Here is a 13,594-nt window from a genome sequence, read left to right as displayed (position 1 = left end):
AGCTATACATCTTTTTAATAAATTTCAAGGCAAAGTCTTGTTTTCTTTTGGAGAGCATATTAGTCAGGGTTTGCCAGAGAAAAAGAACCAATAGGGTGTGTGTGTGTATGGAGAGGGAGGGAGAGAGAGAGGGAGGAGAGAGAGAGAGAGAGAGAGAGAGAAGAGAGAGAGGAGAGAGAGAGAGAGGTGCATTCATTTTAAGGAATTGGCTCATATGATCGTGGAGGTTGGTGAATCCAAAGTCTGCTGGGGTTGACTGGCAGGTTGGAGATGCAGGCAAGAGTGGCAGTCCAAGTGCAAAAGCCATCTGCTGACAGAATTCCTTCTTGCTTGGAGATCAGTCTTTGCTCTATTAAGGCTTTCAACTGATTGGATGAGGCGCATCCACATCATGGAGGGCAGTCTGCTTTACTCAAAATCCGCCAACTTAAATGTTAATCTCATCCAAAAACACCTTCACAGAAACATCCAGAATAATGTTTGGCCAGACATCTGGGCAGTGTGACCTGGCCAAATTGACACATAAAATTAACCATCACAGATAATAAAGTAATATCAGAAGCAGGAAATGCCAGTGTTTTTATCTTTATGGCAACTGAACCCTTAAGTGATGGGATGATGGCTGAGGACATGTGCTTCCTGGACATCCTGAGATGTCCCTGGATGATACATCCCAGGCAGTTTGTGTAGGGGAAGCAGTCTGAGGAGTGGACATTCATCTCTCCATTCGCAGACGTCCTTGATACAGAATGGTGATCTGAGCTTTGATAGTAATTTTTTTGACAGGAGCATTTTTGCAAATGCACTTTAAATGGAAATAAGTAATGAATAAATCATGAGGTAGGCTTTGTTGACATTAATAAAATGTGGTAGGTGAGTTCAGCGAGCACATGTTCTCTGTCATCTGTCAGACCTGTGTGAGGGGCTTGCTCTGTGCAGAAGGGTGTCTGGGTAGCAACCTGTGCTTACTTTCATCAGTAGGCAGCTCAGATGGTTTGTCTTCTGGTTCCCGTGGCACACTAAACAAACAAGAGTTTTAAAATGTATATTGTCCTGTTGGGGATGATAGGATGCAGGACAGCAAGGAGAAAGAAGAGAGCGGGTCTATGGACAGGTGGATCCCAAGGAGAGAGGAGAGAGCACAAGGGGAGGAATTCGGCACCCACCACCAGTTTCACTCTTAAGAGCAGTGCTCATAGGATATCTATTATAGCCTTTGTGGGTAATTCCACAAAGGATTATTTCATATCTTAATTCATTGACATGACAAAGTGTTACCGTGTCAGCAAAACAATGCAAGTTTACTTCAAAAAGTTTGTGGAAAAACAGAATTAAAAGATAATATTAATCTGTTTATGAACTTTTTGAAGTACTTTTGTATTTCTTTAATCAGCAATAAATTTGCTAGAAAGGTTTTCAAAGTGGGACTGCTTGATATTTGTACACATTGACACTCTTCAGGTTAGCAGAGCACTTTCTCTTTCTACTAGTAGAAAATAGGTATATGTTTGAAGGTGTGGTGAGTGTAGACAGGCCGGCATGTGGGCACATGGGAGCCCTTGTTTGTTTTATATTTTCACGGTGAACCAGAGCTCCCTTAATTTCCAATTTTGGGGCTGTGGTGACTTTGTTTAAATTGCTTTTTACTTCACTCTGAGCCTAAACAAGCCATTGCTTTTTGAAAATCTGTCTTATTGCTATAATAGTCATAGTAAATCTTGCTGTGAAACTAAAGTGTTAGAAAAGAAAAAATAATCCTGATTATTAAAGGGTGGAGTACATAATTTGTAAGAACCCAGTACTCTTCTGGATAACTGGTGGTAGTCTGCAACACTTAAAAGAAAAATATGTTATGTGGGTTTTTTTGCTGGTTGGTACAGGAATCGAGCCCCAGACCTTGATGTTATCAGCGCCATCCTCTAACCAGCTGAGCTAACCAGCAGCGTTTTTTTTTAAAAAAAACTTATAATGTCCGCAACATTATAGAATTTTAGTATTTCAGAATATTGGTTATGTTTTCTACCCTCTTGGCTCTTGGCAGAAAATCTAAGCTGTTCTAATTGACAGTGGTTGGTTTTGTTGTAGACATCACTAGGCAGTGTAATTTTATAACTTCACGCAATCCCTTATCCTCGTCTTCGCCAATGGTTATGACTAAAATAAAGTTATCATTCTTATGAACCCTCATTCCTCCTACAGTAAGTGACATTTCTATGTCCGGTCTTTCATTCATCCTTAGGGGGTAAGGCATACGTAGAATAGGTCGCTCTCCTCTCTGGATAGGTCAGCCCAGAGTAAGAGGCTCAGGAGGCTGATGTTTACTGACTGTGGGCAGATTACTCTACCTCTTTTGAACCCAATGTGCTCACCTGGGTGCAGGTCTGATCTTACCCTTGAACACTAAAGATGCAGAAATGTAACACTAGATCTCATTTTGGACCTGTTGGACAGTCTATTCCATTTTCCCCAAATCTGAACTCCTCGATAGAGTCAGCCTGGAGAAGTGGCTTATCTCATGCAACACAGAGTTGCCCACTTGCAGATGCCCTGAAGGAATCTATTCCCTCTTTCTCTTCTTCCACACCCATTAGAGTCCCCAGACCATCACCCTGTGTCCCCTTGTGGCTTAAAAACAAAACAAAAGTAGAAAACCAAAAGGAAATGTGTGTTTCTGGTTTCCTTGGTTGGAGCTTAGAATACATTTTCCTTCATGAAAAAATACTTGAATTTGATTAGGTGGTATTGCAGTAGATTTATTAATGCTATAGTTTAAGTATATTAAAGATTAATTTGGTATTTGGGAGTTTGCATGGTCACTTAATTTCTATTTTAATGATATTTGTGGGAATACTAATTGTAGGCTTAAACAGAAATGCTTAGGAATAGGATTCTTTTGAAGTTGGAAATTACAGGCAATTTTGAAAGGCTCTTGAAGCCATTTCCTTCTTAGTTTCTTCTGTTCTGGGTATCTCCACTTTGGCCTCTGACCTCTAGCGGTCCACTCCTTTAGCCTGTTAATAATTCCCTTACTCTGGCTTGGAGCCCTTTGTTTTCTCGTACGCGTTCCCTCTTCTGAGGAAGAGCACCTGCTCTCTCCTGTGGGTCTGCTTCAGTCATTTCATGGTTTTATTTTTGTGTAGGATGAGGCGGATTTAGCTTCCAGTTTAGCTAAATGGCCAGCCTTGAACAGATTTTTGAAGATATTCTCTGATTTTTTTAAACGCCTCCCTTTTGCGTTCTTATTCTCAGTTCTAAGGGCAATCATTGTCTTTTCAGTTATTTCACTGAATCAGCAAAACATCCTTCTTTTCATGACCTTTATTAGCTTTCCCTTTATACACATGCAAAATTAACTTTACATTGATTAAAAGTGGGTCAGAATTTCAGTGCGACTCAGCATCTTTCCAAAATGCTGTCTGTCCCTTCTAAGTGCCACCATCATGGCAGGGAGAAACAGTGCCTGGAGGTGGGGGCAAGGTTTCCTGAGCTTGGTTTCCCATCCATTAAGCAGACATTGAGTGAGTGAAAACTTTGTCAGGAACGTCCTCGGTGCTGAACATAAAGATGTTAAAAAGGCCTCATTTGTTGCCAGATGTTTACTTTAAGCTAAAAGTGAAGTAATACAAGAAATAAAAGGTTTCTAGGTATAAAAGGTATGCTAAAGTACGCATATAAAGAAATGGGAGGTGGGGAAGAGAGCACCACCTGCTAATTGTTTTCTGAAACTTACTTATGAAAAACCTCACAGTGAAGTGTCTTATCAAACTTGTATTAAAGGGGCTGGCTGGTTAAGCCCAGTGGGTTAGAGTGTGGTGCTGATAACACCAAGGTCCGGGGCTTGACCCGTGTGTGGCCAGCCACCAAAAAAAAGAAACACAGAAAAACCAAAAACACATATATTACATATGACCTTCAGCCAGGAGGAGTTCTTGGGAAGATCTTTGGCCTGGAACTATATTATGAGAAGAAAGAAGAGAATGTTTCATTTCTGACTGGCCAAACTTTAGAAATATAATACTGTATGCCAAGCAAAATGTCATGTTTATTTGTGTGTTATTTATCGCTATCACATTGCATGAAAATTCTGGAATTCCAAGTTCTTGCTTTGGCATCTTTTAGTGAGACAGAGTCAGCATCTTAGTTAATTTGATGATTATAGTTGTAATTATCCAGGATCAGGAATCTATTCAGGATGAGAGGCATGTCAGAAAATTTGCTGTAACAAAAACATTAAAAAATTAGAATAACAAAGCAGAGTTTAGTTGTGAAAGGGTTAAGTTTTGAGAAACAAGAAGAGAACAGATTGTGTGTGTGTATATCTCATAGTGGGAAATGGCATTGTAGATTTGCTACTGAAACAGTGTCTTCTGTTCCCTGGACTGTCTCTTCCTTCTGCAGGACATTTTTCCAGTAGAAATGTAGAGGATGCTTTATTTTGTTACACATTTCTTCGAGGACATTGAATGCAGGCATGAGGTTGAGTTCCCAAGGCCCTGTGTTTGGGAGAAGCAGCACTGTAACAACCTCTGGCATGAGCAGTAACTGGAAATGTGCTTTTATGAAGGGGAGAACCAGGGTTTTACATATCCTTCTCAATGCTTTGTTTTCGAGAGAATCAGGGTAATTAAAAAATATCTGGATTCATTATTTTAGAAGGTTTACCACACGGATCTTTTTTGTCTTGGTTTTTGTTTGTTTGTTTTTGTGATTGTCTAAATGGGCAAGTATGTTACATTTTTAGTTGTAGTTCTCCAGAAAAGTTGGCAGTTGGTCTCCTTTAAGGTCGTCTCCTTCCTCCTTGGCTCCTCCTTGGTAGTGTCCTTTGCTGACTCCTCTTCTGTGCCCAGAATTGTGAATATCCTGGTACTCAGTCCTTGGTCCTCCTCTTTGTCCCCCATACCTATTACCACCAAGTCTTTCTTGGATTGTGTTGGTGGTTGCTCTGTTGTCCAGGCCAAAAACCTTGTAGAAGTCATTGATACTTCTCATTCTCTCATACCGTACATCAGTCCTTTAGAAAATCCTCTGGACTGTCCCTTCCAAATAGATCTAGCCACTGATCCCTTTATGCCACCTCCACTATCACCACCTTGGTCCAAGACACCACCATTTCTTGCATAGAGTATACAATAGCCTCTTGGCAGATTAGCTTCTTTCCTTGCTTCTCTGTTCTCAACATATACCCAGTGTGATCCATTTAAAGCAAAAGTGACATGGTGCTGCCCTTCCTTTCAAAACCCTCCAGTAGCTACCCATGTTATTCAGATTCCAAACATGTCAGACAGGCTCCCACGTGAGGGCCTTTCCTTCGTCTGCAAAGCTCTTCCCGTCTTCATTCTTGTGGCCCATTCCCTCATCCCCTTCAAGTCAGACCTCACCTTTTCAGTGAGGCTTTACTATACAAGATAGTGCAGATGCCAATTCCATCATCGCAGAAAGTTCTCCTGGCCTGTTCTGCTGTAGAATTTACTGATTATTATGTTTAATGTTTATTCTCTGTACCTCACCTGCTAGAATGTAAACTCCACAAAGGCACAGACCTTTCTCTTTTATTTACTGATAGAAAAATCTCCTAAAACAGTGCTTGCGCATAGTAGATGATCAATAAACATACATTTAATTGAATGGAATTACCATTTCACTTAAAGTATTTAAAATAATTGAATTTCTTTTTCAATTCACAGAGTAAAAGTATTTACAGCTGACATTTTTTGAATGCTCATGTGCTGGGTCTGGCACCACACTAAGTATATCATATAGCTTGTTTCATTTCATTCTTATCACAGCTCCGTCCACTATGTGTGTGTGTGTGTGTGTGTGTGTGTGTGTGTGTGTGTGTGTGTGAGAGAGAGAGAGAGAGAGAGAATATGTGTGTGTGTGTTTGTGTTAAATCCCCATCTTAAAGATTAGGGAATGAATAGGCTCAGAGAGGGCGAGAGACTTGACTAAGGACACAAAACCAGTTTAGTGGCAGAGCCAGAATTGGAGCCCAGTGCTCCGACTCCCAGTGGCCAGGGCCTAGCCAATGCCCAGTTGTTGTACTTTCTGAGCTTTGAGTTAGTTTTGGAGTTCAGGTGAAATCGGCCTTCTACTCAGCAGGTCATGGGGAGATGAAAGTTAATGATACTTTTTGTAGATAGGAAATGTTATGCTTAATGCTGAGTTGTCTTGGCAACACAGAATGAGTTTAAGCATCAAGTTTTATTTAAAACCTTGATTCGCTTGAGTTAAGATTTTATGTTTCAATAACATAAAAAATTATTCATCCAAAAGTACTGACGTGTGAAATGCATTCTTAGAATTGCAGTTAGACAGTCATAAAAGAAGATATCACCTGTCACTTTTAGATAGTTCTACTTTTAGCTTGTATCATGTTGGGTTGATGTCTTGGGTGTTACCAGCACTAGCTTATTTCCAAGCAGAGTGTGCGTTAGTGCGAATGTGTGTGTGTGTATAAGATCACTTCCTGAAAACTGAGGCATGGCTGAGCAGCGAAAGTTAATGTTATTTCCCGCAGGTGCTTTGCTGTTGTTAAGGTGACAGTGACGGGGATTTAGTCATTGTAATAAACTGGAATAAAGGTGATGATAGCAAATACTTAATGAATGTTTCTCATGTGCCAGGCACTCTGTTAAGGCCTTTACACACACTCTCTCATTTCACTGCAGCAAAGATTCTTCTTTGTAGACGCTGTTCACAGCTAAGAACATTCAATTTCAAAGATGGCTAATAAGTGCCCAAGACGTAATAAGACCGTGCTTCTCTCCCACTCCCAATCTCCACAAGGAGTCTGCATCCTTCAGATAGAATGCATTCTTCAAAAAGAACCTAGCAGTAATTGACTTAGAAGTATCTGAAGTAAGAGAGATGTATTTTTACTTCTCTGTTTCACTCTGTCCAAGTTTTCCCCATTCCATGTATGCTTGAAGGACTTTTGGGACATTCTGTCTCAGATGCCTTTTACATTTGAGTCAAGAGCAGTGCTCGTCCCAGTGTACTGCATGCTGTAATCACATGGGGAGTTTGTAAAAAATACCAGTGCCTGAGTCCCATCCCCAGAGATCGTCATTTAATTGGTTTGGGATACTGCCTGGACACTGGGATTTTTAAAAGTTCTTTGGGTGATTCCAGTGTCCATCCAGGGTTGAGAGCCAGTGGTGTGGGCTAGTAGTTTCTGAACTGGTCTGCACATTGGAGTGTCCTGGGAGCTTTACAACTACTGATGCCTGTACTCCTGCTCCAGGGATTGTGATTTAATTGATCTGAGCTGTGGCCTCGATTTTGGAACTTTGAAGATTCCCAGGTGATATCAGTGTGCAGAGGTTTGGGGTCATCTGATTTATGCAGTGATTTTCAACCTTGCCTGCACATTCCCATCACCTGAGGGACTTTTAAACTTTCATTACCCCGACTTGCACCATTGCTCGCACTAACAGAGTGTTTGGAGGGAGTCTGGGTGGCGGTAGTTTTTGAAGCTCCTGAGGTGATTTCAATTTGAAGCCAAAGGCAAGATCTACCGGTCTCTTCTTCTCTCCTATATAACTTTGGGCCAACTACAGTTTAATTTCCCAGTCAGGATACTTGAGGAATGCATGGGGATATGATTGGTCTAGAAGAGCCTTCTCCTTATGTAGATATACTGAGTTCATCTTCTTAGACCAACATGAAAGAATGCAGAGGTAAGAAAACTATGGAAAGTGAGATATTCTGCTTTCCAAATAATTAGATAACAAAGTTAGTTTTTCCTGCTTGTATTAATGTGGTTTAATTAGTACTAAAACTAAGGATGAGATTCCTGATTTTTATTATTTTTTTTGTGACGACTGGCCTGTAAGGGGTTCTGAACCCCTGACTTTGGTGGTATGGGGCTGTGCTCTAACCAACTGAACTATCTGGCCAGTCCGTTGACTGACTTTTATGATTTAATAATTCTAGTTTTTTTCACCCTCTGGCCCTTGCTTTGTATTTTTTGGCTGGTATCAAAAATGAATTTGCCCTCTAAAATCAAAGAGTCATTAGGAGAAATGTAAGTGATGTCCTCTATCTGTGCTTTATTTAGCTTGTTCCTTCTCACTGTGTTCTCTAGGAGCACCAGGTGTCAAAGCAGACCGCCTTGAAGAAGCGATGAGGGTGAAGCACTGCGCGCTGTCCCTTGTGGGAGAGCCCATCATGTACCCAGAGATCAACAGGTTTTTGAAGCTGCTCCATCAGTGTAAGATCTCCAGTTTCCTGGTCACAAATGCACAGTTCCCTGTAGAAATCAGGTGAGTAGTCTAGCCTACTGAGATATGGTCCTCAAGTCTATGTTTGACTACAAAGAACAACTAATAGGCATTAACACGTTCAAAGAGGATTTACAGATTACTTTCTACATTCAAATGTTGGGCTTTAGGAGGCAAAGGTGGTCCTGCTCTTCAAAATTCATTTTATTAGGGGAGATAACATTAGTAACAAAAACAAAGGCACCAATAAATTGCTAGGGGAATTCAAAAGAGAATGCAATTTTTTCCACAAGTGAGAAGCAGGGTGAAAGTTTTCAGAGAAGCTGTCATTTAATTTGTATCTTAAAATATAGCTGGGATTGGTCCTTGGGGAGTTAGGAAACTGTATTTTTTAATAAGGAACCTCTTGAGAAAGACATGGAATTAGGGTACTTGTAACAACTCTTATGTAAATATAGCTCATCTGGACCGCAGGAAGGGGAGTGGCAGCTGCACGTCAAGTTGGAAAGTTCGGAGTAGATTGCTGAGGATTCACCTGCTGCTTTCTAGAAAGATCTTGCTGCCTGCAGAGTCACCTACTAGTGTGGTACACAGTGGGAGAGCAGAAGTAGGACCCCGGAGAGGGGATTGTTATGTTTGTTTAAGTAAGAGTTATAAGGATGGAAGTAAGACTGTAAGAATGAGGAGTCTTAAAAAGGTACTGTCGAGGTGTAATAGATAGGATTGGCAAACTGACCGTGTGGCTCTGAGAGCCAGTACAGAGGAGGACTAAGTGGTGACACTGAGGGCTCCGCTCTTGTTGACTGCTAGGATTGTGGGCCCCACGGCAGTAGAGGATCAGGTAAGGCAGGAGCAGGTTTAGGTGGTGAGATGGTGAGGATGGCTTGGGTGACTTAGAGGGCTCCCAGGTGGCACCCACAGAGGCATCTCCTGGGCCTGGACGTATCTGTTTTTGAATCATACTTGGAATATGCACGTGTGGCAGCACCCAGAACATTCAGTTGTGCTTAGCTGTCATTCGCCTGTGCTTTCCCCATTGGACTGTGAGTTCCTTGAGGCCAGAGACCCCTGCTTGTTTATTTATCCTTGTGCTGCTAGCATAGTGCCTGGCACACTGTAGGTACTCAGTAAATGGGCTGTGAAATGTTGGGGAAATTCCCAAATAGGAGTAAAAAACAATGATCTTTTTTAGTTTAAATTTGTTTTCTAAATAGTGACCAAAAAGGTATGACGTGAAAAAAGGAGGAAATAATTGTAAAAAATACAAAAGACACTATTATTTGTAGAAAGAATGATTACACACACACACACATATAAAGATAGTTTTAAATTTAGCATTGTAGGAAATCAGAGAGTTGATTAAAATTATTGGCTACCAGGCAATAATATGAAAATCAATGCTGTTGCAAAGATAGCTAAAATATCACTTTGTGAAGTTGTTTGAAAAGGTAAAATTAAAAAAAAAAGTTTTAAAAAAGAGTTAATGTGTATACTTTGTATAAAGTTACCACCATTCCTTTTTTTCAACTTTTTTTTGGGATTAAAATTCTTGAGTTTTCTCTTGTCTCATGGGAGAGACGTTGGGATAGAGTGGTGTTGGGTGGTGTGTGTGCGTGTATATATATATATATGTATACACACACAGAAAGGGAGTCTATCTCAATTTTAAGGCCTATATGCCTAAAAAGAATTGAATCTTCTATGGGTACGATGTAAGTAATTCTCTGCAAAATGATAACCACAGAGTCTGATTCATTGTTTGATCAAGCATGGAATTCCTTGTGAGTGCCATTGTGGATTGAGGAAAATTACAGAGCATTAAGTAAGATGTTAGCTTGAAAGCATCCTGCACTTACTGACACACGGTAAACCTTCTCAGATGCTGTTGGTCTCTCTCCCCCCTCTGCTGGTGAGCAGGGGGATCACAGTGCGTACACCGTATTAGTCTGTACTAGTCTTAGTCTTGATTGTCATCCTCAAGGAGCAAATGGGATATGATGGCACATGGTTCCAAAGAAATATTTCTCGATTGAAATAAACCAGGCATTTAGTGCAGGTGCTGGTAAGTTGGGTGGGAGGCAGAGAGGAAGAAGTGAGGTGGCATGGCTGGGGCACAGGAGGATGAGCAAATTTCTCAGATTTTGATCACAAGAGTTTAGAAAAAGAAAGGGTTCACTGTATGAGGAGTACTCAGGAAGAAGGAGTGCTTAGGAAAGGATAGTTCCTTTTTTGCATTTTTAGAGTATTCTTGAAGCTTCTAACATTAAAGTTGCCGTGGTTCAGGGAATCGGTGTAGAAGTTATACTGTGTCCCTGTTTTAGTTATATCCTTTCCTGGGCACAGGAGAGAATATATAGAAAGTAGACATTCTAGGTTTGGACCTCAAAAAGTTGCACGTCTTTGTTATCCATTGAAATGCCTGTCTAGACATAGAGAAGAACAAAACCCAAGCTGAGATCTGCAGGTTATTGCTAGGATCTGGGAAGAATTTCTGATAGCGAGAGCCTGAGAGTGTTGCGTGGAAGAGCATAACGTTAGGTGTTCCTTTTTCTGAGGCAGAGCAGTTCCGCTGGCTTGGGAGTAGTGTATGTGTCCAAATTTTAGGGATCCTAAGTATAAGGCAACCTTCCTACACCTACACGTCCCCAAAGAAAGACGTGAATAGTTCAGAAAAAACTTACGAGCAGTGAGAGTTGCCATCCCAGGTACTATGATGTGTCATAAAACTTCAAGTTTTAAACACTCTGGAGTAGTGAAATAAAATGGACCAGAGATTGCTCATACTCTTAAACTAGTACTTTTATGACTTGAGGCCTCTCTGAGTTTAACTAAGGGCTCTTGCACCCCCAACCCCATGGCCTAAGAGAAAATGGAAAGAAAAATAGTTTTCTAAGTATAGGTAATTGAAAACAGAAAGAAAAATAGTTTTCTAAGTGTAAATAATATTGTTCTATTTTTGTGAATTAGGAGAAAATCTAAATGCCAGTTGTCTATAGTGTCTTAATTTCTTTCACAAAAACAGGCTACAGATTAACTAACATAACACAGAGGTCATGGATTTTGGAAGTTTCCTCTGTTCATAGTGCTAATTCTACACAGCAAGTCAGAGCTGACATTCATTGCAGCTACTAGGTGAACCTCTTGCAACCATTTTATCTTTGAGCATACACTAGGAAGTAATAATGCTCTCTGGGTGGTTTACTAAGTTTTTATTTATTCATTTTTTTAATTAAAAAAAATTTTTTTTAAAGTAACTGCATTACTACCTGTACTCTGGTGCATTTGAGGAGAATATTGGCTTTGTCAGTTGTTCTTTCCTTGGCGCACTTGCAACATTACATTTAGGCTAGTGGCCTTTTCAAGGCACTTAAATTTTCCCTAAGAGGGGGTTTCAGTTCTCTCTCTAGCTACAAGGGTATGGCTCTTTGCTGACAGTTCTCTCCCCAAGGGGGCTTTCACAGTGAAGTGGCCCCACAGGATTCTTGGAGATGGCCAGCATTAAGCAAATCCCATTGGTTGGGGATAGCAGTTTTGGAAGTAAACACCTTAGGCAGATGGGAAAGCAGCTGCACTCTGTTTGAGTAGCTTTATGCCTTTGTCAAAACAGAGGTTGATAAAAGTGACAAGAATGTAAGGCACTAGTATTGATTATAGGTCAGGTGGTGATTGGAGAAGAAAAATGCCATTTCTCTCCAGGAAAGCCTTCTTATATCTACCAAAACAGTGTTTTTATGATGATATTTTTGGTAGGAATGTAACTGATATATTTTAGCATGTAGCAGTTATCATTTGCTATAACCACCACCTCAAACTATGTGGCTCAAACTAACAGACGTTTGTCCAGCTCATAATTGTGCAGATAGGTGGGCAGGTCTTTGATACTGGCCAGCTTTGCTGGTCTCGGCATTGCTTGTGTCCAGGAAGCTGGTGAGTCCATTGGGTGTGGCTGATTTATGATGGTCTTGGCTGGAACAGCTGCGGCCTCTATTCACGTGGCCTCTTACCCTCCAATGGGCTAGCCTGGGCTTCATCCCATGTGGTAGAGATTCAAAGAGCAGCAGGTGTGGGGGGCATGCCCCAGTGCCCAGGCATCTTTCAAGTCTCTCCCTGTAAGATGCTCACTTCTCGTAGGCCAAAGCAAGCCATACAGCTGAGCCAGTGTCAGTGAGAAGTCACTCAGAGCTTCAGGGCGAGGGGGCATGGGCACAGGCACAGGCACGGGGGAGGAGGAACGTATGGCCACATTTGGACTGTGCCCAGCACAACAGACAGTACTCGCCAAGAAGTGTAACCTTGAACTTACTGGAGCTCAGTAGCTTTTAGAAACTCATTTGAAAGAAAAAAAAAAAAAGTCATGTGGATGACCCGGGGGTATGTAATCCATCTAGTCCTTAAGCCCAGAGGTCTCAAACCGGTAGTTGATAAGAAGTAGGTTTTGTTTTTTCTCCATCATGTTAAAAAAATTTTTTTTGAGCCAATATTTAAAATCAGGAGATTTTGTACAAAACTTGGATTTCTGGCTTTTGAAAAGAATGACCTGGGGCAAAAATTGTCAAGAACCAAGTAACAGTTGTCTTTTTTTGTGAAACCTCCAATTTTCACTGTGCCACGCTCTTCCCCTTCTGCCATCTCCTCGGCCCTGAGGCAGATGTTGTCTGCCACTTGTCAGAGGAGCTGCACTGCTGATTTTTTCATAGCAGAGGCATTTCTGCCACCATTTCTAACAAAAGTGAAATAATGAAAGGGAGACTGAGAGTGCTGCCACATAGTCCAAGAAAAAATGGAAAAAAGCATATTACTCTGAGTAAGAAAAGAATATTGTGTTTCTTATGTGATCTGCATTTTGGTGTACAAAGACCTTTTTTCCCCTTAGAAGTGACTTACTTGATTGACTTCATGTCCTGGCCCCCGGAGACGTGAGTTTAGAGCCTTTGTTGCGGAAACCGTGCCATCTAGGCTTGCGTTCAGCCCTGCCTTCAGAGGGCTGCGTCACAGGTGAGGTCGTGGTTTGGGTTTGGTGGAGCGCTCATAGAGCGATGCTTTGCATTGCTCTGTGCTGTGAGGCCACAGAAGGTCTCTGAACATCACCGTGTTGCAAGGCAAGGACGTTGTCGAGGAGGATGTTCCGCAGCACTGAACGGTGTCTTCCCTCCAAGGAACCTCAGAGGACTGGTTTGTTCTTATTTTGTGGACGTTTGAATCCTGTAGCAGTGTTTTCCTCTTTATGAGTGTTCTGGAGAGTTTAGAGTCGAATTTATACTTGTATGTACACTGACTCACTCTTAGCTTCATCTTTTGTCAACCTTTACTTTATTTCATCATAATTTTCTTATCTATGTAATTTATATTATTTTTAAATTTATATTTAAAAT

At 41.1% G+C, this 13,594-nt stretch overlaps 1 protein-coding gene across 5 annotated transcripts in view; it reads left to right on the top strand.

Annotated features, from left to right (window-relative positions):
* Window positions 1-13,594, top strand: part of LOC134372124 (S-adenosyl-L-methionine-dependent tRNA 4-demethylwyosine synthase TYW1) — a 216,539-nt gene that overhangs the window by 75,366 nt on the left and 127,579 nt on the right. For all 5 annotated transcript variants that reach the window (XM_063089339.1, XM_063089340.1, XM_063089338.1 and 2 more), the window contains one exon: window positions 8,087-8,264. In XM_063089339.1, the coding sequence (XP_062945409.1) occupies window positions 8,087-8,264 (178 nt within the window). The remainder of the gene's footprint in view (window positions 1-8,086; window positions 8,265-13,594) is intronic.

This window comes from Cynocephalus volans, chromosome 3 (genome assembly GCF_027409185.1).
Source record: "Cynocephalus volans isolate mCynVol1 chromosome 3, mCynVol1.pri, whole genome shotgun sequence".
In the NCBI taxonomy this organism is placed as follows: domain Eukaryota; kingdom Metazoa; phylum Chordata; class Mammalia; order Dermoptera; family Cynocephalidae; genus Cynocephalus; species Cynocephalus volans.
The sequence above is the reverse complement of the archived record's forward strand: the minus strand, read 5'-3'. Positions and strand labels throughout refer to the sequence as shown.